General features: G+C 34.5%; 1 protein-coding gene across 1 annotated transcript; it reads left to right on the top strand.

The window, feature by feature from the left end:
- Positions 1-182: 182 nt before the first annotated feature.
- On the top strand, positions 183-26,369 carry TRIADDRAFT_25541 (uncharacterized protein; the record flags this gene model as incomplete). Its single annotated transcript, XM_002112791.1, has 95 exons — positions 183-372; positions 445-514; positions 648-803; positions 963-1,046; positions 1,143-1,254; positions 1,331-1,540; positions 1,910-2,045; positions 2,118-2,206; positions 2,305-2,483; positions 2,622-2,757; positions 2,827-2,952; positions 3,024-3,109; positions 3,367-3,487; positions 3,600-3,721; positions 3,872-3,923; positions 5,633-5,821; positions 6,006-6,068; positions 6,424-6,546; positions 6,663-6,747; positions 6,841-6,956; positions 7,022-7,075; positions 7,155-7,295; positions 7,377-7,498; positions 7,702-7,864; positions 8,007-8,072; positions 8,159-8,212; positions 8,835-8,885; positions 9,089-9,193; positions 9,607-9,727; positions 9,833-9,962; positions 10,056-10,173; positions 10,248-10,325; positions 10,435-10,527; positions 10,687-10,833; positions 10,906-11,043; positions 11,122-11,229; positions 11,348-11,383; positions 11,455-11,562; positions 11,646-11,731; positions 11,813-11,915; positions 12,117-12,194; positions 12,266-12,403; positions 12,530-12,613; positions 12,681-12,863; positions 12,954-13,076; positions 13,161-13,349; positions 13,431-13,718; positions 14,139-14,305; positions 14,419-14,611; positions 14,751-14,813; positions 14,895-15,037; positions 15,114-15,188; positions 15,267-15,351; positions 15,452-15,514; positions 15,595-15,710; positions 15,819-16,011; positions 16,092-16,253; positions 16,456-16,650; positions 17,021-17,154; positions 17,216-17,315; positions 17,467-17,610; positions 17,777-17,884; positions 17,984-18,052; positions 18,127-18,258; positions 18,624-18,713; positions 18,798-18,938; positions 19,057-19,227; positions 19,334-19,552; positions 19,682-19,827; positions 19,898-19,970; positions 20,053-20,194; positions 20,276-20,391; positions 20,472-20,548; positions 20,623-20,815; positions 20,947-21,119; positions 21,261-21,401; positions 21,469-21,538; positions 21,643-21,731; positions 21,885-22,029; positions 22,862-23,012; positions 23,093-23,166; positions 23,245-23,424; positions 23,606-23,746; positions 23,829-23,966; positions 24,038-24,135; positions 24,221-24,356; positions 24,454-24,537; positions 24,640-24,848; positions 24,929-25,043; positions 25,116-25,208; positions 25,350-25,409; positions 25,475-25,552; positions 25,653-25,750; positions 25,979-26,046; positions 26,179-26,369. Coding segments are annotated over 95 exons (11,592 nt in total), but the record flags the coding sequence as incomplete, so codon positions are not given.
- Between the last annotated feature and the right edge of the window lie 1,013 nt (positions 26,370-27,382).

Here is a 27,382-nt window from a genome sequence, read left to right as displayed (position 1 = left end):
GCTTTTTATATATTTCTGTGGCATACATTCTCAAAATTAACTTTACGTCAATTTTCTTAATTTTACGAAGATGATGAGCCAAGACAGGAAAAAGAGGGTGCACCATGATAATATAATCAGTCTTTCTTGTTTCGTAATTAAATAGGTCAAATGTTCTAATTCTTGATTTTATAACTCTGCAGCTGAATTATCAATACTTAAGAGCACAAGTTCGTAGTAGTCCTGTCTCTGGAATGGTAGGCACTTGGTGGAATAATATATATTCAAAAATACCAGAACCGCTCTTGAGATCGAAGCCTCTTTCATCTCGAAGGGATGTGATATGCCAAGAAATCGAGGATATTTATATGTCAAGCTTACAGAAATCAATGGGTGGGTCTGCATTATATTTAAATCTTCGGTGCAAATTTCGTAAACTAATGTTTTCTGTTACTATTGTAATAGCTCAGTATGTTTTACTCAAGCCTCATATTAAGCTAGTAGAAGGCGAAGATCAACGCAAGGCTGATCCTACGTACGCAGCACTTTACCTATTATTTTATGCGATATTAATTATCACTTTAAGCTTGCGCAAGATCCTTGCACAGTGCTTGCGAGGCTGCTCTGATATTTCGTATCATATTCTCACCGTAACTTTTAAACAATAGTGGCCTTGACTTTTCAACTCCATGGAAGAAAAATTTTGAAGATGCGAGGCGGAAGTTGATTAGTGATCTGCATATTCTACATCCCGCAATGCTGAAAATTTTATGCCTTTCCCAAAAATTTAGAGATCAGGAAATTGTAAACTTTAAGAACATCAGGTTACTAGCGACATTCCTACAGTATTTTTGCGAATCTTATTAAGGGGCATAGAACGTATTATTTGATATAGCTAAGATCGATAATCAAAATTATTTTTTGCGTTAATCAATAGTGTGTCTGTAAGTTACGAATTCTGACGAATTCTTTACCTTTATTAGGGATAAAGGTCCAAACGAATTAGGAGATCTGAAAAATGACATTGTCATAGACTGTGAAAGAACTGAGGAAAAAATATTGAACAAGTATATTTATAATTAGCGTGACTGAGAGAGTTTTAGGTGAGGGCTATATCGATTTGTCGCACTGACTCATTAAATTATTTATGTGATTCTTATTAGATGGTTTCCAGAAATATTAAATATATTTAGCGATCGTAAATTGTTCGCTGAAGTAACTGGCTCAAAAGCAGATTCTTTCTTTTCAAGTGTTTCGATATTGATTTCAAATTTGGTAAACAGAAATAATCAACTCTTTAATAAAATAATATTTCGATTATCAGCTAAATATCATTCCTACGTAATTATAGATGAAAAACTATATTAACCGTACGATTGGAGAATGGGTTGCGTTATTTGATCAAGATATAAACCTTACGAAGATGCCTCAATTTAATTTATCGCTGACTTTAGAAAACAATGAATTGATCTTCTATCCGTCCAGAGAAGAACTTGAAGCTGCACTATTAGGCGTTGTTACAACTGTAGCAAACACCCTACAAAAAATTCCAACAGTACAGGTATATATACTGTATATAGTATACTGTAGGCTTGGTTTTATTTTAATATGCTATTGCCCGGGCTCGGATGATTTGCTGCGGTCACTTTGCCACATTAAATCAATTTTACGCCTTATAGGATTGAATATTGTAAAATATTAAATCTATTCTCTTACAATCAAATTTATATTGATATTATTTTCATCAGGGAATTCTGATTTTATCAGATAAATACTGTATTTGTCTTAGAAGTCCATTGTTTTTAGCTATAATACGACGTAGTACAGCGGTAAATTGTGCCCCTCAAATTGTCGTAGACCCGCTACGGTCAGGATTAAGACTCGTTAGATGACGGTTATTGTGTTACTCTATTTCTATTTATTACTGCAGTCTTGGCTAAATGGAAACTCCAATATATTTCATGATACCTGTGTTGATGCATCGGTTCTGGGTGAAGCTAATAAACGGTTGTTAAGTGTTGTAGAAAATAGTTTTAACGAACTTTATGGTTACCTGAACATATATGGTATGAAATTTTGTATACTGTAGTGAGGACTGCTGTGATATTGAAATTAGTACTTTCGTATCATATTATTAGATCCGTATAGATTCTTAGTAGATGGCACTGCAGAAACTGAGGTGGTAACGTTTTTGAGTGGGGAACATTCTTTTGAGGAATACTGCACGGTGGGCATTTATCAATGAGCTATATTAGCTAGTCAAGTAGTCGTTTGTCATTTCTGAAAGACTCTCTTCATTTTATTTTACGGGTTGTTACCAATTAGAAAGTTGGACGCTTTCGTTCATTGGCGAAAGAAATTATGGGTTTACCAAATTGGGCACATTTCGCAATGGTCAGGTTAGATTGCGAAGAAATAAAATTTTGCCTTGCAGATATTGCGAGAAGCTACGCTAATAGGCTGATGCGAAAATTGTCCGAGGATCATCGACAAGAAAATTTGAGGTATTTATTTGGGGTTGTTAAACCACGGCTCAGTGGTCTGTGAGTGCATAATAAAGCTACTTACAGTAGTTCTATTCTGTAAATTGTAATACTTAAATAACATTAATGGTGTTTGATGCATACTTGACATTCTGGTAGAATATGTCATGAATATGAAGAAATTCAACGTCGAGCTTCGGCTGTGCCACAGTCAACGAAGGACATGATTGATAGCATCAACTACATTACAGATGCAAAAGCATTGAAGCTTTTCCAGCTGAACGAAAAGATAAAAGTAAAATAAAGTCATTAATCATTATTGCTACTGTTACTTCGCTGATGATGACTTGGTTTCCAATTACAGAGTTCCTTCCATAGGCTACTATATCTATTAGAAGCTAGTTTATTATGTTCCGACGATATCGAATTAAATAGTATTACATTAACTTGGCCTCAAAGAATAGATCCAGTTTTCGAAGAGAATGATGATGTAAGTTTGTTTTTATTCTGCATGATACAACCTGTGAAAGTCATACTTTTTATTACATGCATTATACATAGATAATCGCTACAGCTAGAAAAAATAGCGAACGCAATCTGGTAGATAAAAGGGAGAAAGTGCTTCTCGATTTAGAGAAATTGAATAGGTGAGCTTTTAAAATGAAATTATTTCAAAAAGGATTCTATTACAGGTATACAGTACTACTATTGCGGCTTGGCGAACTAGCGTTTCTTTATAACTTTGAGATACCGTACGATGACCTCATTAAATTCAGTGCCAGAGCTTGATATTGCCGGAAAATACGTAATACTGACTTGTTACAGACTTTCGAATGGGAGTGCTTCTGTGAACAACAGTAATTTCCATCGGATAACTTACGAAATATGACTTGTACTGTAATAGGCGTGTAATGGAATATAATGAATATGGTGACTTAGATATGATGAATCAATACGTCAAGGATGTTCAAAGCACACAAAGAAAAATTCAAGAAATATCTGAAATGATTTCTGTTATAAATGAGGTAAAAGTGAATTTTCTGAGATCACACTGCAAGACTTTCTATTAGCAACACATTGATTTACGTTGGATTTCATTTTTTATAATGATTATGATCCTACAAATTAATAACCTAGGAGGAACAGCTTCTGCAATGGGAGTCTACCTATTACCCGGAGATTGAGCATTTATCGAATACCCTGGAACCATTTTCTAAGCTTTTTACGCTTGCCGTAAGATGGCAAAAATCAGAAAAAAAGTATGAACTGTGATTGCTTTTTGTTATTTGTGTTTTTGACGAAAAAATTTGTTCGAGAACTACGCATGCATAGTATGGATGCGCTTGTTATACTTTGGGAAGAAAAATGGCTTGAATTCATTAGTACATATGATATTAATTGACTTTTAGGTGGACTGATGGATCCTTCCTGGATTTGATTGCGGAAACGGTTGAAAATGAGGTATGTGAAATGATTTGTCGTAAAAATGTCATTCTCCGAATGAGTTTGCATTTTCAAATACCGATTTATTACTACTGGCTTGCAATCATATTTGAGATGCACTAGATACAGACTTTCTGAGTGCTGTATATTTAGAGGGGTAACGAACAGAATGATGAAATCGAATACAGAAGATTAAATTTTATAATTTTTAAGAATTTCTGGTTTACTTTCATCAATTTAATTTTTCGGACAGCACCATATTTTCCTAAAGTAGTAAGTTGTGATCTGATAGTAGGCTAGCCATACTGCATATTACAAGCTTAAGTCGAATTCCATGTGATGAAAGATTTCAGTACAACTATAGACTACGCTGTAAGATGTGATGGAAAGTATAACATTCTAGGCTTCTAGCAAATGAATGACGTCGAGTTACACTGAGAATTTGACTCAATGTCTATACAGCACATCGTAATGGGCATTGACTAGACCTGACGGTGACTTACGCACGTTACGGATGCATGAGTTTACTGTTTAGCAGTTAAGTTAGAATATAGCTCAGTGTTATAAATGTACAATACCGTTTTTGATGCTTAGTATTAAAACAGCCTGACCGAAACTTACTGAATATGGCTGCGCATAGCAAAATTCAGTAATTAATTAATGGTATGATGGTATTACTCTCAACATCTTCATAGAGTTAGTCTATAAGATACAGGTCATGATGACAAGCAATCATGTTGCTAACCTTTGTGTTACTTTCATAGCGAGATTCCTTAATTAATTATGTATTCTCGTACATTAATGAATTATAAATTATCAATCGATCATTACGATGAAGTGATCTATACTGTACAGTACTGTACTGTACGGTTCCAGCAAAATAATAAAGTGCATGAAGGACTCGTAAACGTGTGCATGGTACAGTACTTGGATATGTTGGTACGTTTTACCATTAAAATTACCGCGCCATTTGAAAGTTAAGAATCTATATAACTGCTGGAATAAATTTTTCTTACGGTGTTTGGAGAGATGAGCAGTTTTTCAGCAAGTGCAGTAAGTACTGTATTTGGTGAAGATACAAGTACACTGGGAGATAACTATTTCCATAGTGCTCAGTTAATCCGGCATTGGAATAGAAATTAATCCTATTTACATTAAAATTATTAGTGCATTAACCAGCACACTCATGTATGATTGATACTGTTGATGCAATGCTTTGTATGGTTTATCTTGAGCGTTTATTTAACTTAAAGGAATATTTCATATACTGTACATTACTGCACTACTATTCAATTGGTGTGCAGTATACGTACCACCAAATCAATTTACAATACTATAAAGTCGACTTAATAACAAAGTCGCTAATAGTGGATATTTGATTTGTCATTAGATGGCCAATTTATAATTCATATCTTGTTACTAAAGCTTGTAGTTAATCCTTGCTCTGCCAGCTTTGAGAATCATGCAATTTTACGTACAAGTATATTTTTGACCGCATTAATTAGAGAGAAATAATTCATTTAACATTAAAGTAACTCCTTCTGTTGGGTTATTTTAACTTAGAAAATGAATTTAGATTTTAAACTGTATCATATGCAAAGTATTTCGAATTGCTAATTCATGCACAACACTTACGTAGCTTAAAAGTGTTGTTTGATTGTCGAATTTGAAACTGTTAGTGATATTATGATTCGAAATTGGTGAATATCGTTTTACATTTTTATTAGGTAAACGAATACAATCGGGATATTCTGAAGGTTGCAAAGGTGTTTACAGCTAGACTAAAGAAAGGTAAAGGGAAAGAGGCAACACGTCAGAAGAAAGGAGAAAGATTGTCAGATAGGGAAATAAAAGATGAGGAAACTCCAGCTATTAAAGTTTCCAACGCTATTCAAAAGCAAATATTGGATTTTAAGGTTATAGAAAATACAAAAATAGTAACTGTAAAATCATTTAATAAATATATATTTTTGCCGATTTTGCTGATATCTCATGCTATCATTTACAGATTCCTTTATTGGAAGCCTTATTTAGTACACATGCTCTTGCAATTGCAGTAGGTTGATTAATATACAATATTCGTTGCTCTTGTGTGTTTAGGTTCATATTCCATTGGTGACTACTCTATGTAACCCTGGTATACGGGACAGACACTGGAAACAAGTAAGTACATTCTTAATTGTATGCTTTTAATCTACAGTTAGATTATAGCCGACACCAATGAAATAAATTGGGTTCGTTCGTAAGTGATATCCCTATTTATTCTGAAACATATGATGGAATAAGCCACTAACGCTTTCGTTATCATACGTTTACTTTTTGTTTGTACGGTATTGTACATATTTACTGTGTGACTTGTTTTTTACTTATAATTATCAACTACGGCATTGCTTAGATACTTTTATGACACAATAGTAATTAAAATTTTTCGTATGTACTTGCTGTTAATAGTATACTATCACAATTACTAATGATATGAACTGATGAGTTCTCTAAGTAGTTACTACGTCTCTTCTAGATGTCGCAGTTTATAGGATTTGATCTAACACCTGATTCTGGAACCACCTTAAGGAAAGTCTTGAAAATTAATTTACAGCCATATATGGAAGAATTCGAAAATATTAGCTTAGCCGCTAGTAAGGTACGCGGTTTTGCGGTACATATGCGTTTCAGATGCAAAGAGATGAATTACGGCTACAGTCCTCAGTGATCTTATACAGCAGTATTTGCTATTTGTTATTTTGGTAACATTTAAAGGAGTTTGCACTGGAAAAATCACTGCAGCGCATGGTTGAAGAGTGGGACGCCGTAAATTTTAATACGACTACTTACAGAGACTCAGGTTAACTCCAGTTGCTACTTTTTTGCGTAAATATATTTGTTGGCATTATCTAAGTAGTTAATTACTTTAGCTTTTTACGTTATTCCATCTTAGGCATTGTTATCCTAGCAGCTATCGACGATATTCAGACCCTCCTTGATGATCAAATTATCAAAACGCAGATAATGAAGGGGTCTCCTTTTATCAAACCTTTTGAAAAAGACATTAAAGTGCGGATACAATATAACATAGGAAATCCTTATAGTAAATTAACGAATATCTTGAATTATGTTAGGAATGGGAGGAAAGATTAACGAGAGTTCAAGATATTATAGATGAATGGCTCAAGGTACAAAATAGATATACATATATTAGATGGATTTGGAACATTTTACTAGGACTGAAAAATGAGAATATCGCGATTGCAGGTTCAGGCTCAATGGCTATATTTAGAGCCAATTTTTAGTTCGGAGGACATTATGCTACAGATGCCAGAAGAGGGGCGGCTTTTTCAAACAGTTGATAGAACTTGGAAGGACGTAATGAAGAATGCGCTGAAAGATCCAAAAGTAAAAAAATTTTCTTTATTTGGCTTATATAAGATAGACAGCTATTTTAGGAGAGTTTGTAAGGTTGTTGATATTTCTTAGGTTCTTGCGGCAACTTCTATGGCAAATTTACTGGAAAGATTGACGGACTGCAATCGACTTTTGGAAAAAATAAATAAAGGGTTAAATCAGTATCTAGAAAAGAAACGCTTATACTTTCCGAGGTTCGCAGCAAATCATATACTGTAGTCAAACCCATTCTATAAGAATTTTTAATTCGAAAGTGCAGATTTTGCTTATAGATTTGCGTGTTAGGTGCTAAAATTTTATAAGAGTTTACTTGGTGATTGCAGTTAGTATGCATCTTTTGATAATTAACTACGTGATAGTTTGGTAATACTATCTTTTCTGTGATAATTTTGAACAGATTTTTCTTTTTGTCAAATGACGAAATTTTGGAAATCTTATCGGAAACCAAAGATCCTACTCGAGTTCAACCGCATCTAAAAAAATGTTTTGAAGGGATTTCGGAACTAGATTTTACAAATAACATGAACATAACTGCAATGTACAGCGCTCAAGGGGAGAAGGTATAAATTTAAAATTTTATGATGTGTTGGTATTGCAAATTTAGGAAAATTTACAGTAGTATCGTTTCAAAGTAGCATCCAGCATACATATTATCTTTGAAAATGTAGCGTTGTTAAAATATTTCGGTAATGTAATTTTCAGATTGATTTTACGGAAAGGATATCTACTTCAGAAACGAAGGGAGCAGTTGAAAAATGGTTACTTAGGGTATGATAGACTTATTCGGAAACTATACTAATATGCACCGTTTGGTAACCCGCACTACGGTTAAATCAATTTTTGTAAACGATCAGGTTCAAAACGTCATGTTTTTAAGCGTTAAGAACGTTTTAGATAAGGCATTAGAGGTAAGCAACTCAGCGCCATTTGTGATAAGGTTTTTATATACAGATATGGTAGTGGTCTTTGTTAGTACTAGGAACTGAAATTGTCTTTGATAACTAAAATTTTCGTCGGTTATTAGACATAAGTATGACATAAATTGATTATATGCTGCAAGAGCTATTATGGGACGATTAGTATGTTACATTATAAATCAGATATTGAAGTGAAGGGTTCAAGTGGCATTTAATTTTGTAGTTAGTTAAGGTTCATTTTATTTTAATCAACCTGTAGGAGGAGTGTATAGTCTGCATATATGTGATGGTAGTGGTTTTTTAGTCCTAACTTTGAAAAGAATGATATTGCTTTATACGATCAATATAGATATCATACATTTGAAGAATTAAAAATATTTCACTATGCAGTGTATGGATATCAGACTGACTTTAACATTATAACCTATCTTAGTGTCACAGCTCTTAGTCAGCTAAATCTTGGTATTTTTATTTTTATTCAATAATAACGTACAATGCACATATAACATTATGGAAATAATTGTGGTAACTTTCATATAATAGCTTAGGATGATACGTCATGCAGAACACTTTACAGGGTTACGATAACTAACTGTAAATTTTATCACATCAGGCATATACTGACGACGAAAGGTCTATTTGGGTTACTGAATGGCCAGGCCAGGTAGGCAGGCATCCAGGGACATCAGCGAAAAGCACTTATATCATGAGAAATTGCAAAGCTATATTTTTAAAACGTAGTATCTGTATTACATTTTACACATATCTATCAGAATGGTTTGGTACATAGATTCTATATAAAGTAAAATAGTAGGTAGGTATTATTACATGTCTAACCTATTAATTTACTATTTTTATGATTAAAAGGTGGTACTGACAGTAAACCAGATCATTTGGACTAGAGAAACGCATGATGCAATAAAACTAGGTCCGCATGGCTTAAACGATTACCATGATAGACTACAGAGACAGGTCTGTACTTATGATATTTCTTTTGGTGTTTGCATTTGATGGAAATAGTAAATCAGAATGTTACAATTGATAAGAAACATTTAAGTATTGCAAAGTACTATATTCTCAGATGTTCGAGTCAGCTTTTACCTTATGTTGGTCTACACCATCTAAGTAACTTGAGTTAAATAGATGCTATAATTTGAAGTGATATAGTGTATAAATGAGTTTCCTTTGGTAGAGAAATAATACTGTAGCTGCAGACTATTTGTTTTATTAGAATCTTAGCAGACGGATATCATTTGAAAGTGTTGAAATGTTTTCGGATAACTGCATGATATCTATAAATGAATTCAGCTCCGTACCAGTTTTGTTATATCATAGCTTTTGTGATTTTGCTAATTAATACTATCGTTGACATAATTTGTTTATAGCTTGAAAACATTGTCAAACTGGTTCGAGGGGAATTGTCAAAACAAACGCGCATTACGCTTGGTGCTCTTGTAGTTATCGACGTTCACGCTAGGGATGTAATTTTAGAATTAGCTGATAAAGGTTTGAGTTGACTTTATGAGTTCGATGAATTTTAATAAATTAAATTGTCATTGCGTGGATAGTACGAATATTACGAATTTTATCTAATTATTGGTTACGAATTAGGCGTTAGTAGTGAGAGCGATTTCCAGTGGCTTTGCCAGCTGCGATACTATTGGCATTTAGATGACATAACTATTCGCATTGTTAATGCGAGTGTAAACTACGGATATGAATATTTAGGGAATACCAGTCGGTGATTATCAAAGATTAAAAGTTTTGAATTTGTGTTTCAATTTTGATGAGAACATAGTATGAAAAACGATGTCGTATTCCTTTCTTTATGCAGACTCGTTATTACTCCTTTGACTGACCGGTGCTATCGGACGCTAGTGAGTGCTTATAGTCTAAACTTAAACGGCGCTCCTGAAGGTCCAGCCGGTACTGGGAAAACTGAAACTGTTAAGGTACTTTACATAGATTTCTTTTATTTAAAGTTCATAGGTATAGTTCTATAAAGGGCATGTAATATGTTATTAAGGATTTAGCGAAAGCACTGGCCAAGCAATGCGTTGTTTTTAACTGTTCTGATGGTTTAGACTATCTTGCTATGGGAAAGGTACTGGAACAACTGTCTTTAGATTTACGAGAGTAAAAAACGTTTTATGTATTTTTATAATTACGCCGGTTTTGTAGTGTATTAATTTTAAATATTCTTCGTTTGTTAGTTTTTTAAAGGCTTAGCGTCCTCCGGTGCATGGGCGTGTTTCGACGAATTCAATAGGATAGAACTGGAAGTCTTGTCTGTTGTTGCCCAGCAGGTATGCTTCGGCTAAGAAAGATATCAATCGAATTTATTAGTTGCAGCAGAGTACATGTACTGTAATGTTATCCGTATTGATGAAATTAGAGTACTACACGATCATTATACTGGACAATATAATCTATTTTGATAAATTTTTGCTTTATGAAAAATATAGATTTTGGCTATCCAGCGAGCTGTTCAGAGTCAGTTAGACCGATTTGTCTTTGATGGAACTGAAATCGTTCTTAATCCAAGCTGTTATGTATGCATTACCATGAACCCAGGATATGCTGGTCGGTCGGAATTACCTGACAACTTAAAAGTATGCTGCAAGAATTTTATACTTCGGGTGGAGTTATTAAGGGGTTTTCATTCAGATTACTTCGTTTATCAGGTTTTATTTAGAACGGTCGCAATGATGGTCCCTGATTACGCTCTGATAAGTGAAATCATGTTATATTCATATGGTTTTGTTGATGCCAGGAATCTTGCGATCAAGATCGTATCCACATATCGTCTTTGTTCTGAATTAGTAAGTCATTTGTATGCTTACTATAATTATTGATTAAAATTGAAGTATTTAGGGGTTAATACTGTATTTATCTTTCAGCTATCTACGCAATTTCATTACGATTATGGCATGAGAGCTGTAAAGGCGGTTTTGGCTGCTGCCGCTAATTTGAAATTGAAACATCCTAGTGAAAATGAAAGTGTATTGGTAAACAAAAATCTAAGTAATCTGGCTCAATGCACCTACCCAGATGAGCCGTTTATACTATGATTTTTGTAAAATTAAATATTATAACCCTCTTAAACCCTGTTCGCTTTTTTTTTAGCTATTACGCTCCATAATTGACGTAAATTCTCCAAAGGTTGACTTCTTAATCTGAAGATTTACAAGTTAATAATTACTGCAGACTTTTTAAGAATTCTCCATTTACAGTTTTTAGCCCACGATATTCCTCTGTTCGAGGGAATAGTATCCGATTTGTTTCCAAATATTAATTTGCCTAAACCGAATTATGCATACTTGATTGATGCTGCCAAAGAGGTACTTTAAAAATTATGCGCATGTGACGCAGTTAGCTATTATACCATTATAAATTATTGCGATCGGTCTATTTTTTAATTTAGATTTGTACTGGAAAGAATTTGCAATTTGTAGAGTTTTTTAAACAGAAATTGATTCAAACTTACGAGATGATGATTGTGCGCCATGGGTAAAGTAGAATTTACTTTAATTTTTTGCCATAATAAAGGAAAAAATTTCTCATTCGAGCTTTTTTACTGTTATGTACTAGGTTCATGTTAGTAGGTGGGCCGTTAGCCGGTAAAACGAAGGTGCTAGAGATTTTGGCAGAAACTTTAGCATCCTTACATCAAAAGGGTTTTGATGAGGATAAGGTAGGTGCACTGCCCGATAGATGTGGTTTGAAGCCTTGCAGAAATTTGATATATTGGTTTCGTTTTGTTGTTGCAATACAATGCAGAAATGATTTATTAAGATATCATTTGAGACTACATACGTATAAGCTGCAGAATTGATTACATAAAAGTTTAGATGTGATGTGGTTTACGGTCTCACTATTGATATGTGCGATTTAGGTGCAGTATCGAATAATCAATCCGAAAGCTATTACAATGGGACAACTATTTGGGCAATTCGATCCAGTTTCTCACGAAGTATGAATAACACTAACGATGTTGTGCGTTAAGGGATCATAACCATGAATATGATATGCGTTACTTTTTAGTGGACTGATGGCGTAATTGCGACAACATTTCGAGAGTTTGCTCATTCTTCTAAAACACGAAATTGGGTAGTATTTGATGGTCCTGTGGATACCCTTTGGATCGAAAGTATGAATACAGCTTTAGATGACAATAAGAAAGTAAGGATATCAAAATAAGGGCCGATCTAATCTGTCTATTTGTGTGCAACTCATTATTTTTGTTTTCGGCTAGTTACGAAGTGCTAAACAATATGTTTACCATCGTTCGACTATTTTATCCTATAGCTTTGTTTAATGAGTGGGGAAATTATTCAAATGTCCGATAAGATGAGCCTAATATTTGAGTGTTTGGATTTGTCGCAGGCATCAGTAAGTACAGGGTTGTTAAATTAGTATTCGTCTGTAAGATCATTTCATGTACGATATTTTCTTTCAGCCTGCGACTGTTAGCCGCTGTGGTATGATATACTTAGAGCCAGCATCGCTCGGTTGGGAACTCTTACTTTTATCTTGGCTTGAAGAATTGCCCGGTGGATTGCAGGATGCCTGTCCTTATATCCTTGCTTTGATGAAGTGGATGGCAACTGCATGCTTAGATTTTATCTACAGAAATTGCAAGGTAGACTATTATTACATAAATCATTGGATTAACATAACAATACAGAATCATGAATAAATATTAGTATCTATTTGGACCAACAAATTTTAGCAACTCGAACATACGTCTAGTAGTAGTCTTGTAATGTCATTCTTAAAGTTAACCAAAGCCTTGATATTGCCGTATGGTGAAGAACTTGTCTCAGAGAACAAGCATAAACGCACGTGGATAACGGTAATAGCTACAATACTTATTCGAGACTTGCGGTAGTTCCTACTTGCCATGATATAAAATGCAGGTTTCTGCTTAAAATTTTAGGCTTCAATTATCTTTGCGTGTGTATGGTCTGTTGGCGGGAGTGTCGATGGTGAAAGTCGAACAAAATTTGATATTTTCTTACGTGAACTATTATCTGGCAAAGTTTCTACTTATCCAATCCCTGATATACTAGGGAGGATTGATGTACCACTGCCCGAAACTGGGCTGTTATATGACTATGTTTATGAGGTACTCTGCATTATGCTACATGATTTGAATGGTTTTTGAGTTAGAACTGTATAATTAATTATTTATCTTATTTTGATTTAGAATAAGGGCCGAGGCAGATGGTTACCATGGCTAGATTCGAAGAATGGAATTACAATTCCTTTGGATGCGAAAATGAATGAAATAATAGTTCCTACGACAGATACTATGCGTTATTCTTATTTACTAGATTTATTGATTCAATATGGTCTACCTATACTATTGGTTGGACCTACGGGAACTGGCAAGACGATGTACGTGAAGGAGAAGTTAATACATAAGCTACCGAGGGATCGTTATTCTCCTGTGTTAATAAACTTTTCTGCCCAAACAACCGCTAATCAAACGCAGGTATAACATTATAAGAAACTATATCACTATTTGCTGCAGTTATTTAATATGTAGCGACACTAGGTCAATAACGCTAGACACGGTTATACGCGTCAAGGCAAAGGCAGCCTTATTAAACACAAAAATTTAATTTACACAGGGTTTCCTTACCTTAAGTAATACTATGTATAAACATATACGTGTACATAAGTAAAATTCGGAGTCATCGATCAAACATGATTCCGTATTGGTATTACACTCTTATCAAGAAGTCGCTGATCTTATCATTTAATAAGTTATGCGCTTTATGTACCCTAATCCCTAGACGTTATTTACTCTAGTATCAGAGTCACGCGCGTAATAACTCTTATAAGTAGCAGTTATCAGTGTAGATACATTTTTGATAAGGTCTAATCGTCAAAATTTGAAATTTTGTCGCAGGATATAGTGATGTCTAAATTAGATAAAAGAAGAAAAGGCATCTATGGACCTCCGCTCGGTAAAAATTGTATTCTGTTCGTGGATGACCTTAATATGCCTATGCAAGAAAAATACGGTGCACAGCCGCCTATTGAGTTACTACGACAGTGGCTTGACCATAAAATTTGGTGTGTAAATGCGTAATCAATTTATGACATATTGATGATACCTTCATTGTGTGTTTTAAATGCATATTATGAATTTGGGTTGGAGATTTAATAGCTTGTCGTGTGTTTCTCAGGTACGATAGGAAAGATACTTCAAAAATTCAGCTAGATGATATACAAATAATTGGAGCTATGGGCCCACCAGGGGGTGGTAGAAGTCATATATCTTCAAGATTTTTAAGACACTTTAACATTATTTCCATGACCATTTTTTCTGACGAGGCAATGCTGACCATATTTAATACTATAGTTACCCATATTTTAAAGGTGGGTCTAAATTAATATCTTTAATTTCTTATAAATGAGTATCATTTGATCTTTCTTATTACATTGCATAAATAAATTATTTCATGAAGATATCTTCATAGATTCTTGTAATCCATCCTGGTTGCTCTATTCGATACAGGTCCGCCAGTTTCCTGCCGAATATTTTTCTGTAGGGATGCAAGTAGTTGCGGCAACATTGCAGGTCATTTTACTGCTGTTGAAAGATAAAAGTGTGATAGTTGAATGAGGCAACAACAGCTTAGCGTTTTTATGTTATTTACAGATCTACAAATCAGCAATTGGAAATTTATTGCCAACCCCGGCCAAGTCTCATTATACCTTTAATTTGCGAGATTTTTCAAGAACTATCCAGGGCGTATTGTTAGTGAGACCGCAATCGATAGAAAATAAGAGATCTTTAATCAGGTCAGGTTTAGCTCTTTAACCGATTACATAGACCCATGCTTGTAAATAACGGTTTCTTTTGATTTATACCTTGCAGGCTTTGGGTCCATGAAATTTACAGGGTGTTTTATGATCGCCTTACTGATATCAATGACAGAGACTGGTTATATAAGTACGGTTTTATTATTGGACTGTGTGTAATGCAAGCATCTCAGTAATATATGCACTGACTCTCGTTATTTGGTTTTAGTTTAACAAAGAAAGTTGTCAGAGAACATTTGAAAGATAACTTTGATGATATCTTTTCTCATCTTGCTGTTAAAGAAGGAGAAGCTGTTAGTAATTGTTGCGAATGTATTAGCATATTAGCAATTTTTCTATTAGGCCTATAATGATATCCGATTTGCTTTTGCGTGGGTCTTTGTAACTGTCTAGCCGACGGAGGATGATATGAGAAAATTATTATTTGGAGACTATATGGCTTCCGACAGTGAAACGGTTTTGTTGAATTTGTGTGGCTATAAGTTTAAGGAATTTATAGGGCATCTGCTTATTCCTTCAATATATTTATGCTATAGGATGATCAATTATACGAAGAAGTTACTTCCTTAGAAGATATGAATAACGTCGTTGAATTAAAACTTGAAGATTATAACATGACACATAAGACTCCAATGAAACTAGTTGTCTTTAGGTATAAATTGTAAATTACAGTAAATTCACCAAGCTATTTTGCTTAAATTTCTCTGCACAGCGCTTCTTCTATTACAACTATTTAATTTTATTGTGATCCTTAACTTAGCTATATGCTTGAGCATCTATCTCGCATTTGTCGTGTACTTAAACAAGCTGGAGGGAATTTGTTGTTAGTCGGTGTTGGTGGTAGCGGACGGCAATCATTAACAAGTTTGGCTGCTTTTATGTCAGGATTTAATGTTTTTCAACCAGAGATTTCGAAGAATTATGGACGTTCTGAATGGAAGGATGATCTCAAGGTTGTTGTTGCTGTTATTATACTACATACTGCAAATGTTTGTTGTGATCTGGTGTTAATAGGATTACTTCAATTTCACAGAAATTGTTGAAAGGGGCTGGTTGTCAAGGCAAACCTACAGTATTCTTACTTGGAGATAGCCAGATCAAAGATGAATCATTTTTAGAAGATATTGATAGTTTACTGAATTCCAGTGAGGTTCCTAATCTGTTTCCACCTGATGAAAAAGCTGAACTAATTGAGGTTTACGCATTACTTGTATTGTTTTTATGGGTTTATGTGCACTAAAATTTATGGTAATGGTATTATATATGAATTATACCATTTATTACTAAATAAAATTATAACTACAGTAGGGATGCTTATGTGATTTCACGTGTGTAACAGCCAAGCGGTAGTTAATACTTAATAACAAACTTTGATCGTTACCGTATTTATCGGATAGGCCATCAGACCTGTAGCTCAGGCGAAAGATGTCAATGCAGAGTTTACTCCATTAACACTCTACAACTACTTTATTGGTCGCTGTCGTGATAATTTGCATATTGCTTTATGCATGAGCCCAATCGGAGACGCTTTCAGAACTCGAATAAGACGATTTCCTTCTCTGATTAATTGCTGTAATATTGACTGGTACCAGGTAGGTGTGCGCGTAAAGCTAGCCATCTAAATTTAATACCTACTTTTTAGCACGCATGAAAGCACGGACTGGGTTGATTTGAGAACCCAGTCGTATAAATTGGTCTAGTAGATCATAATTTTATGTAGGTCATCGTAAGATATCAAAGAAAAATGTGTTACCGGTTAAGTAGTATTAGAATTAAAGCTTTCGACTAGACTGTAAAATACACGGTAGTACAGTAGATCTGTCAGCTGATCGATTAGTGGTTACCTGTAATATCTCACATTTATGCTACAGAATTGTTAATTGTTAGTCACGTCGTTCCATTATCAGTAAGGAAATACTTACACCAAATTCTAGCATAAATATTTTTAATTTAAACGCCTAGGCTTGGCCAGAAGATGCCCTAGAAATGGTGGCGTATAAGTTTTTGGAAGACATTGACCTTCAGGAAAATGAAAGAGATAACATTGTTGATCTTTGCAAGCTATTTCACAAGAACATTCGGCAGTTATCGCAAAAGTAAGACTTTAAATATATCTTAGATTGGTCGTGCTTCAGCTTACAAATTTTTTACATCTAGGTATTTAGCAGAATTAAATCGTCACAACTATGTTACACCGACCTCATATCTTGAATTGATTTCCTCGTTTAAACTGTTACTTTCACAAAAACGAAATGAGGTATCTTAATTCACGGTTTCATACATTAGTACAATATATTTACTTAGAATTAAAGTACTTGAAGATTTATTTTCTTTACATTCGAATTATAGATGATTAAATTTTGTATTACTAAAATTTTTTCTAAAATTTATATTTTGGTGTATTACAGATTATAAAAGTTAGCAAACGATACGAAGGTGGGCTTCAAAAGCTAGCATTTGCATCGGAACAAGTAGCCTCGATGCAAATTGAGCTTGAAAATCTTCAACCTCAGTTAGTTCGAGCTTCTGAACAGAATTCGGAAATGATGACGGTTAGTAATTCACGCTATTGTCGATAATTATAATCTATCCTTGAAGTTTAACGATAGGATTAATATATGTGCTTGAATTATAAATGTTTAAAATTATAAATGCTGTACGTCTGTGACAATTCTTTAAGAAGCTACCCTATAATTCGTAATTTTAATATGTATTTAGCTAATTGAAAACGAGTCTAAAGAGGTTGAAGCCGCTAGTAATATTGTCAGAGAGGAAGAACATAAAGCAAACGAACAGGCTGCTGAGGCTCAGGCATTGAAGGATGAGGTTAATTTAATAAAGTTAACATATTTTACTGTATTTTGCTACTTTCGAGTTATTTAGCGTATCTAGCTTCCTAAACAATCTTCAAAATTCATTTATTAGTGTGAGAATGATTTAGCTGAGGCTATCCCAGCTTTAGAAGCTGCTCAAGCGGCTTTAGATACACTTCGGGTGAGAGATAACCTTGTTTTAGAAGTTTGTGTAATGGATTTATCAGAAATTTTTCTATTTTCAACTTGGAGTAGCCAGCTGATATCGCAATAGTAAGAACCATGGTGAATCCACCACCTGGGGTTAAGCTTGTGCTTGCTGCGGTTTGTGTCATGCGAGGCATAAAAGCCGACAAAGTTAATAATCCCGATAAACCTAATGAAAAGGTAAAACTTGGTGATAGTAAATGGTTACTAAGAATCATTTAAAGCATATAAGCATTTATACCTATATTAGTGTAGAATCCATATTGGAATTTATAAGTATTGAATCAATATTTTTATGAGAAGGAGATTACAGATTTTGCGAGATAGTTTAAGGGTTATGCACATACTAAATTACACTTATGTAGGTGTCAGTAATATATTTCTTAGAGCATTGCTTTGTGGAAATTTGCTAGGACATTTACTAGTATTATATAAGATGATGTCTTGTTAATTATAGATTGCCATTTTGAAAATGTAATTTATTAACGGATGAATTGCAATAAATTGCACTGATTTTCAATAAGTTGCAATTAAATGATTAATAGATTCTGGATTATTGGGGACCTTCTAAGAAAATGTTAACTGACATGAATTTTTTAAATACACTGAAAATATATGATAAAGATAACATTCAGGTGAGACTTGCTACGGATTCGGTTGACTTTTCCAACCCGCTTGTTGAAGTAAATCAAGTCTAATGGCCTATATTTATGCTCTAGCCTCAAACAATGGACAGAATTCGTTCCGAATTTCTAAGGAATGAAAATTTTGATCCGGCTAAGGTTCGCACTGCATCTTCGGCTGCTGAAGGACTTTGTAAATGGGTTATTGCTATGGAAATTTACGATCGTGTTGCAAAGGTAAATTGAGAATGGCAACGTATTGATTACTGGCATGAGTTAAATCTGTCGCTACTGTTATCCCTTTCAGTATAATTGGTATTCGTGCATGATATTATTGCTGCTTCTTCGGTTACAGATAGTAGCTCCGAAAAAAATTAGATTAAGAGAAGCAGAAGAAAAACTTTCTCAAATAATGGCTGCTTTAAATGAAAAACGGTCGGAGTTAAGAGCTATTGAAAGCAAATTTACGTCACTTCAGAATCAGTTGGAAGCCGGGCAAGAAAAGAAGGCCCAGCTCGAATTTCAAGTAAATAAAGTTGCTAAAATTATTGTAGAAGTTTTTGTCCACTGTCATATTATTCGTTCTGGTGAATGTTGATGCAATGATTCTGAAAGCTTTATTATAATCGAAGGTTGACCTGTGTGCTAAGAAACTGGAAAGAGCTACTAAATTAATTGGTGGTCTTGGTGGTGAAAATGATCGATGGAGATCTGCTGTAAAAGCACTAGAAGAAGTGTATAACAATCTTGTAGGTGATGTATTAATATCTGCTGGAACCATTGCATACTTGGGACCTTTTACTTCTTCGTATCGTTCGGTTTGCGTAGCGGGATGGAACAGCAGATGCAAGGTGAGCAAATATCAAACATTGTCTGTGCCGACTTGTTACGGATATGTGGGGATGTATTACGCTTATGCCAAGTTAATTGTTATATGAATTATAAATAGCATGACCGAAATTTATCGTCAAATGTTATAGGAGTCACAAGTTCCTTGCTCTGCTGAATTCTCTTTAAGCAAGACACTAGGAGAACCGATTAAGATACGAACATGGAACATCGCTGGTTTGCCGAATGATAGTTTTTCGATCGATAACGGAATTATTGTTGCAAATGCAAGAAGATGGTTTGTACTAAATCATTCTTCTACGTTACAGTCCAGCTATTTCGAATAAAAATTTCTATTGCTTAATTAGGCCACTCATGATTGATCCACAAAGTCAGGCTAACAAGTGGATTAAAACACTAGAACGTGATAATAATTTAGCGGTATTTCCTTATACAGTAGTATGAATAAATGTAAATTGATAATTTAATTTACGCAGTTAAACTGAATTTCCATTATAACTAGATAATTAAACTATCAGACCCTGATTACATGCGAGCCCTAGAAAATTCGATACAGTTCGGAAATCCCGTTTTGCTTGAAAATATTAGCGAGGAAATCGATCCATCGCTCGAACCTATCTTATTGAAGCAAGCTTTTAAGCAAGGTAAATATTACTTTTCTGTATTGAGAAATTCTGAAATGCAGTAAATTATTGTTTAAAAAATTTCATACTACTAAATTATAGGGGGAATACAATATATGCGATTAGGAGAGAATATTGTGCAGTATTCTACTGATTTTAGGCTATACATAACTACGAAGTTGAGGAACCCTCATTATCTTCCAGAAGTTGCTACGAAGGTAACTGAAATCTCTGAATTTTATTGAAGACAGTAACCTAATAGTGTCATAGTCTCATTGGGTGTCTTAACGATTTATAGGTATCACTCTTGAATTTTATGATTACACCGGAAGGGTTGGAAGATCAACTTCTTGGTCTTGTTGTAGCTAGAGAAAAGTACTTACGCAATCTATTTTTTTTTATGTGATGGTATCATCTGTATTTCAATAGAGATATTTTTCCTTTTTAAGGCCTGAACTGGAAGAACAGAGGAACGCTTTGATAGTCCAGAGTGCTACGAATAAAAAGCAGTTAAAAGAAATAGAAGATAAAATATTAGAAACTTTGTCTTCATCTGAAGGTAATATCTTAGAAGACGAATCCGCCATCCAAGTGCTTGATTCCTCTAAATCGCTTTCTGACGAAATAACGAAAAAGCAGAAGGTTCGTTATTATTCCTGCTAGAAAAATTAGATTTGTATTATAAGTGTAATCAGATTATGTATAAACTTACCTTGCATAGATATGTAATACTGTTAAAAGCGACAGAGTTGGATTTTTTCGTTATTTAACAGATTGCTGAAGAAACAGAAGAGAAGATAAATCAATCAAGGGCAGGGTATAGGCCTATTGCCAAACATTCTTCGGTTTTATACTTCTCGATTACAGACTTGGCAAATATCGATCCTATGTATCAGTATTCACTGTCTTGGTTCGTGAATTTATACATAAATTCGATAACAGAAAGGTATTGGAATTACCGTTACGTGCTTACGGCTAATTGTCGTGTTGGCTTTTGCTCTCTGAAAATCTTATACAATGTAGCAAGAATTGCATAGAATAGAGTGTGAAATAATGTCGCCGATCTGATATGATTCTTTTTGTGTAGTAACAAGTCAAAGATTTTGGAAAAAAGGCTGCGTTACTTGACGGATCATTTCACGTACAATCTTTATAGTAATGTCTGCCGATCACTTTTCGAAAAGGACAAGCTGTTATTTTCATTTCTCCTTTGCTGTAATATGTTGACGTAAGAGTGTTACCTATTCCATCCTACTTAGCGTCAAAATCGATGATGAATTTTACTTATGATATAGGGCCAGGTCTGAAATGGATAGTGACGAGTTTATGTTCTTTCTGACTGGCGGAGTTGGACTTGAAAATAAGGTAGAAAATTATACAATATTTCTTGCACGCGTCATAAGGGATATTTTGGCCACAATTCAGGTTATTCAATTAAATGACAATGACACGCATATGTTACAATGTAGCTCCAAAATCCAGCGCCACAGTGGCTGCCGGATAGGGCTTGGGATGAGATCTGTCGAATGTCAGAATTGCAGTCGTTACAGTCTTTCAGGTCAGAGGCGAAAATAAATGATGCACTTGGACTATTAATTGCCGTTTGTTTTGTTTGTCAATATAATTTTATGTTTATAGTTTACGTAGTATGATAACTGGATGCTTACATCGCGGTGTTTCTGAACTAACGTAACTTACTTTTGCATTAAAGAGAAAGCTTTGTTGGAGGTATCGACGATTGGCGTTTGATGTACGAATCTAAAGAACCTTATAAAATGCCTTTGCCCTCGCCGTGTAATGAAAAATTAAATGACTTTCAGAGGATGATGGTCGTTCGGTGTTTACGTCCTGATAAGGTAGTGTGTAGTTGTGTGTGATGTTAAGGGTACTGAGCTTATGTTTCGAAATTATTGAAATGCTATGAGCCTCTTACTGATTGTTGTTGGACTTTAGAGATGGGATCGGGGGTAATAATCGTGCTCAGGAAACTTGTCCTCCTGTATACAGTAATATATATAGTATATACTCTGTCTAGGGCATTGTAGCGATTATACTTCGCATTATAGGCAGGTGAACAAGTTTGCTGAGGATCAATGTAACATTCTATACCATTGAAAGTGTCACCGTTTTTAAAACCTTCCCAACTAGCTGGGGATATGTCTGCGTGCTAAATGTTATCATGGTTACTTGACTGCTACAAGTAATCGATTCACAATTAGTAAACAATACTCTAATCAGCAATAAAATTACTTGTATCATACGGTATGTAGCTAACTTCCTACGAGAGCAGAGTTTAACCTACTATTTTAGGCTATTTATGAAATAATACTTCCAATAATACCATATGAATAATATCGGTGGTACTATTTCCAAATGTGCATAACTGTACTTAAGTATGTAAAACTTGCTTCTGCGGAGTATGATAAATGACAGAAGTACCTATCGAATACTAAATGTATACTGTTCATCTTTGAATACGGTATTAAAATCGGCTTAGAAATTTTATTAATAGCATGATATGTTTGTAATGCTTAATTTTCTAATGAACCCTATCGCACCTTACATAAAACTATTAACATTATAGCATGGATGTGTGTGCATAAGTCATCAATGATATCACGACACTAAATTAAGCACGAAGTAGTCGGATATTTCCGTATATAATATAATTTTATGTGTAATCAATAGGTTATACCTACGATATTGGCTTTCGTTGAAGAAAAGCTAGGTCGTAAGTTTGTAGATCCTCCACCCTTTGATTTGTATAAAAGCTATGCTGATTCTAGCTGTGTGGCACCACTGCTTTTTATATTGTCGCCTGGAGCTGATCCAATGGCGGGTGAGACATAGAGTATATGGCATTGCATTGAACTGCTATAAAATCTGTATAACTGATAATATACGATGTATTAACGGTAGGTTTAATGAAATTTGCCGAAGATAAGGGATTTATTGGAAATCGATTTAATGCCATTTCGTTAGGCCAAGGACAGGTATTACAACACTTAAATGACAGCTGTAAATTGTTATCAATTTAACGAGCGTGTAAATATTTCGTTACGTGATTAAAGGGCCCCATTGCTGCTAAGCTAATTAATGTTGCAAGTAAGGAAGGAAACTGGGTCGTTTTACAGAATTGCCATTTGGCTGTATCTTGGCTACCGACTCTTGAGAGAATTTGTGAAAAGCTGTTAGCTGATAAGGTCGACCAGAACTTTCGTCTCTGGCTTACAAGCTATCCTTCGGACAAGGTAGGTTAGCAATAGACTTGAGGCTTGCTTTGATCAATAAATCAAGGAAAGCCGGTAAGGTGGTCGGCAGTGGCAGTTTCCTGTTTCAAGTGTTTTGTTAGGAGTCGATGTACCTTTGTAATACGGTACGAGTATCATTGTAAGTTGCTTTTTAACTAAATGCTATTGTATCATTTCATAGTTTCCAATTCCAATATTACAAAATAGCATCAAAATGACAAACGAACCACCAACTGGGCTACGACAAAATTTACTTCAGTCCTACAGTAATGATCCGATCTCTGATCCAAATTTCTTCGGTAAATGTCGTGGGAAGGAGCAGGTAAGTCCAGGTTAAGATTAAGATGCCTGACTTCGCGATAAGTCTGGATATATTTTTATTTATTTCATTTAATATGTTATAGGCCTTCAGTAAGTTATTATATGGACTTTGCTTTTTTCACGCCCTTGTACAAGAGCGTCGAAAGTTTGGTCCAATTGGCTGGAATATACCTTACGGCTTTAATGAATCCGATCTGAGAATTAGTATACGCCAACTGCAGGTATAAATTTTTGGTTTATTTTCAAATATGGGATGTAATGCATCAAATCATCCAAATACATCTTCTTGTAGACCTTCGTAGGAGATTATGATCAGATCCCTTTTGATGCTCTTCTGTATTTAACTGGAGAATGTAATTACGGAGGAAGAGTAACGGATGAGTGGGATAGGTTAGAAATCGAGTTTCGGCATGGAAGGTGGTAGCGTGCATATGCCCAACACTAATATCTTTTGGACTAAATCCTTTATTTATAGACGCTGCTTGCTGACATTACTTTCGGACTTTTATTGTTCTGAAATCGTAAATGATTCCAAGTATAAACTCTCGCCTAGTGGTATTTACATCGTTTTGTCTAGCGGGAATCTTGATAATTACATAGAAGATATAAAAGTATGTGTAGAGTAGAATAGGAAATAATAACTAACACTATAATAATTACTATACAGAAGTATCTATAACTTAATTTAAACTGCTCTGGTTTATGTAGAACTTGCCAATGCATCAACAACCGGAAGTTTTTGGACTACATGAAAACGTCGATATCTCGCGTGAATTACGAGAAACTAAACTGGTTCGGGATACATTGCAAATTTTTCTTTGCGTCAACATTCATGCTTTGAGGCTCTAATGGAGCGATCATAATTATTTGATAAAATTTTTAAATTTCTGATAGATTTTTGAATCACTGCTAAGTACACAAGGTAGTAATGTTGCTACTGGAGTCAGTCGAAAAGCGGATGATACGTTATATGACATTGCTCAAGACGTTATGACGAAATTGCCGTCTAATTTCGATCTGGCTGGTGCTATTAAAAAGTATCCTGTTAGCTATTCAGAGAGTATGAATACGGTTCTAGTACAAGAATTGAAAAGATTTAATGAGTAAGCAAAAAAAATAGATATATCTTAAACAGAAGGGATTCGGTAATTATAATGTTGACGACATTTATTGCTGATGCTAGTCTTCTAGAAGCTATACGTTCAAGTCTTAGCAATTTGCAGAAAGCTATCAAAGGTCTCGTTATCATGTCTACCGATCTTGAATCTTTATCCCAAAGCCTTCTTATTGGAAAGGTAGTTTGTTGCTACATACTAATCTTGCAGCTTTCAGTTGTAGATTGAAGTGTATGTTCTTATAAATATCTTTAGGTCCCAGAATTGTGGATGAAATTTTCGTATCCCAGCTTGAAACCCTTGGGAAGCTATATTGCAGACTTGTTAATGAGGCTAAAGTTCTTAAAAGTTTGTACTATATGTTATACTTTCGGGTTCACTTTTAGAACGGTCTACTAGATGCATTACCTTATGCATAAGCTATTCGCTTATCATTTCGTTCTTTCTTAAGTAAAGTAATTGCATGCTATTGCTTACTATGTGATGTAGGATTGGTTCAACAAAGGCGAACCCGTGGTTTATTGGTTGTCAGGTTTCTTTTTCACGCAGGTAAAATGGTTTCTTTACTGATCTATTTCTTTTTTAAATTTTTTGATGGAATCCGTTCTCGTTAGGCTTTTCTAACTGGTGTTATACAGAACTATGCAAGAAAGTACACCATCGCGATTGATAAACTTAATTTTAGTTACGAGGTGATTTTATATTTTTTATTTTATAACGTAGTGCGTAAATTTGAGAACAGAGTTTTAGAATTATCTATGATTAATTATAATCATCTACATTGTAATTCAGGTATTATCGCAAAATCATGATGAGATCACAAATTCACCAACGGATGGTGCCTATATCTACGGTGTTTACTTAGAGGGAGCTCGTTGGGATCGCGATAGGTTTGTAGATTTTACCCTGAAACTCTAATTGATTCCTCCACTGTTATGCAATGATTACAATGTGAGAAGTATGATATGGGAGATTCGTTACCTTTGGTAGCGATTGGTACTTTCAGCATTAATTAAAATCCCAGGCATCTTTTCAATGCAAGACAAAATCCTTAACTAATTACAAGTATTCTATTCCAGCTTAGGATTAATTACTTAAAATTTCTTAACAACTTTTAGGAGGGTTGTCACAGAATCTTATCCAAAGTTACTGTATGATCTACTTCCGGTTATTTATCTTAAACCAGGTAAATATTATTCCTAGTTGAATATTTTTAATTTGTTCACCGGTGTAGACCACCACAAATATTGCTGACGCCTAAATTTTAATTTATAAAGTTATTTAGCTATCTGATTTGTTACTCTTCATTTTCATGCAGGTATAATAGGTGAAGTGTTAACCCTGCCAATGTACGATTGTCCGGTTTATAAGACAAGCGCTAGACGTGGCACATTAAGTACGACTGGCCATTCTACTAATTATGTGCTGACTATCAAGCTACCAACTGAAAAACCTGCGAAACACTGGATAAAGCGAGGCGTTGCGTTATTATGTCAGCTTGACGATTAGTTCATTATAAGAGGATATTTTCTTACGGCACTTAGTTCAATTTAATTTTGACTTTAATTTAAGCGGTGTAAAAATGTAGAAGACGATTATGAAGAGAGGGTGTATGCAAAAGGTTATTTGCATGTTAAGCATAAATATCTATTTACGGTTTTGGCGCTTTATTTGCTTATGATTAAGATCTGTAGATAACTATTTGCATTGAATTCGTATATAGTTTTATAAGAATCACATTAAATTCAGTGCAAAGATTGTAATGCTAGAGCCTTAAAGGTACCAATAAAGATATGTTGGTAGTGTAACAGTACCACTTTTATTAATGTTAAATTACTGATATAATTATATCATACTTTACTGAAATTTACTATACAGTAAAATAAATATCTAGTTTTACTCAGTTGCCTCAAAAGGTAAGTCGTTCTAGACTTAAGCTCTTAAATAGCGTGAGCACTTGCATTTATCGTGAATCAAACGTATACCAGGGACCAGAGACTACTAAGAGAACGATAGAGGAAGGGAAAATGGTCATTCCATATACCGTACTCGTGAAATGGAAGACAGACTATTTTGCTGGTCATTGTAACTGTACCGTTCGTCTTACACTTGTATTACTGCTACTACCAGCTTGGTTTTCGATTGTCCTGTGTAAGGTGCTACTGTTCCAGTCGTAGAGCATAGTAGTAAAGCGAAATGACTAAAAGAGATTGGCCTACACATATTTTGCTCTGATCAGTCATTTTTCTTCTTTTATTTTCATTTAGTAGTTCCTGGTGGGGTATTGAGGTTAAATTATTACTGTAATATACTATTGCATACACGTTACACTGTACGTCAAATTAACTTTATTGTACTGTACTTATAAAGAAATATACTCGTGAGTGTGACATTACTAAGCTTGAGGTAACTGACGCTCTTTAGTCTACAGAATACAAGTATGATAACGCTTTCTACAATTGTTCAACTGTTTTCCGTATTATGTTAACATAGTGGAAGGGATCAGAATTAGACATGGAAGT

Source organism: Trichoplax adhaerens, genomic scaffold (genome assembly GCF_000150275.1).
Source record: "Trichoplax adhaerens TRIADscaffold_5 genomic scaffold, whole genome shotgun sequence".
NCBI lineage: Eukaryota > Metazoa > Placozoa > Uniplacotomia > Trichoplacea > Trichoplacidae > Trichoplax > Trichoplax adhaerens.
Note: the sequence above shows the minus strand (reverse complement) of the source record. Positions and strands in the feature narration are given on the sequence as shown.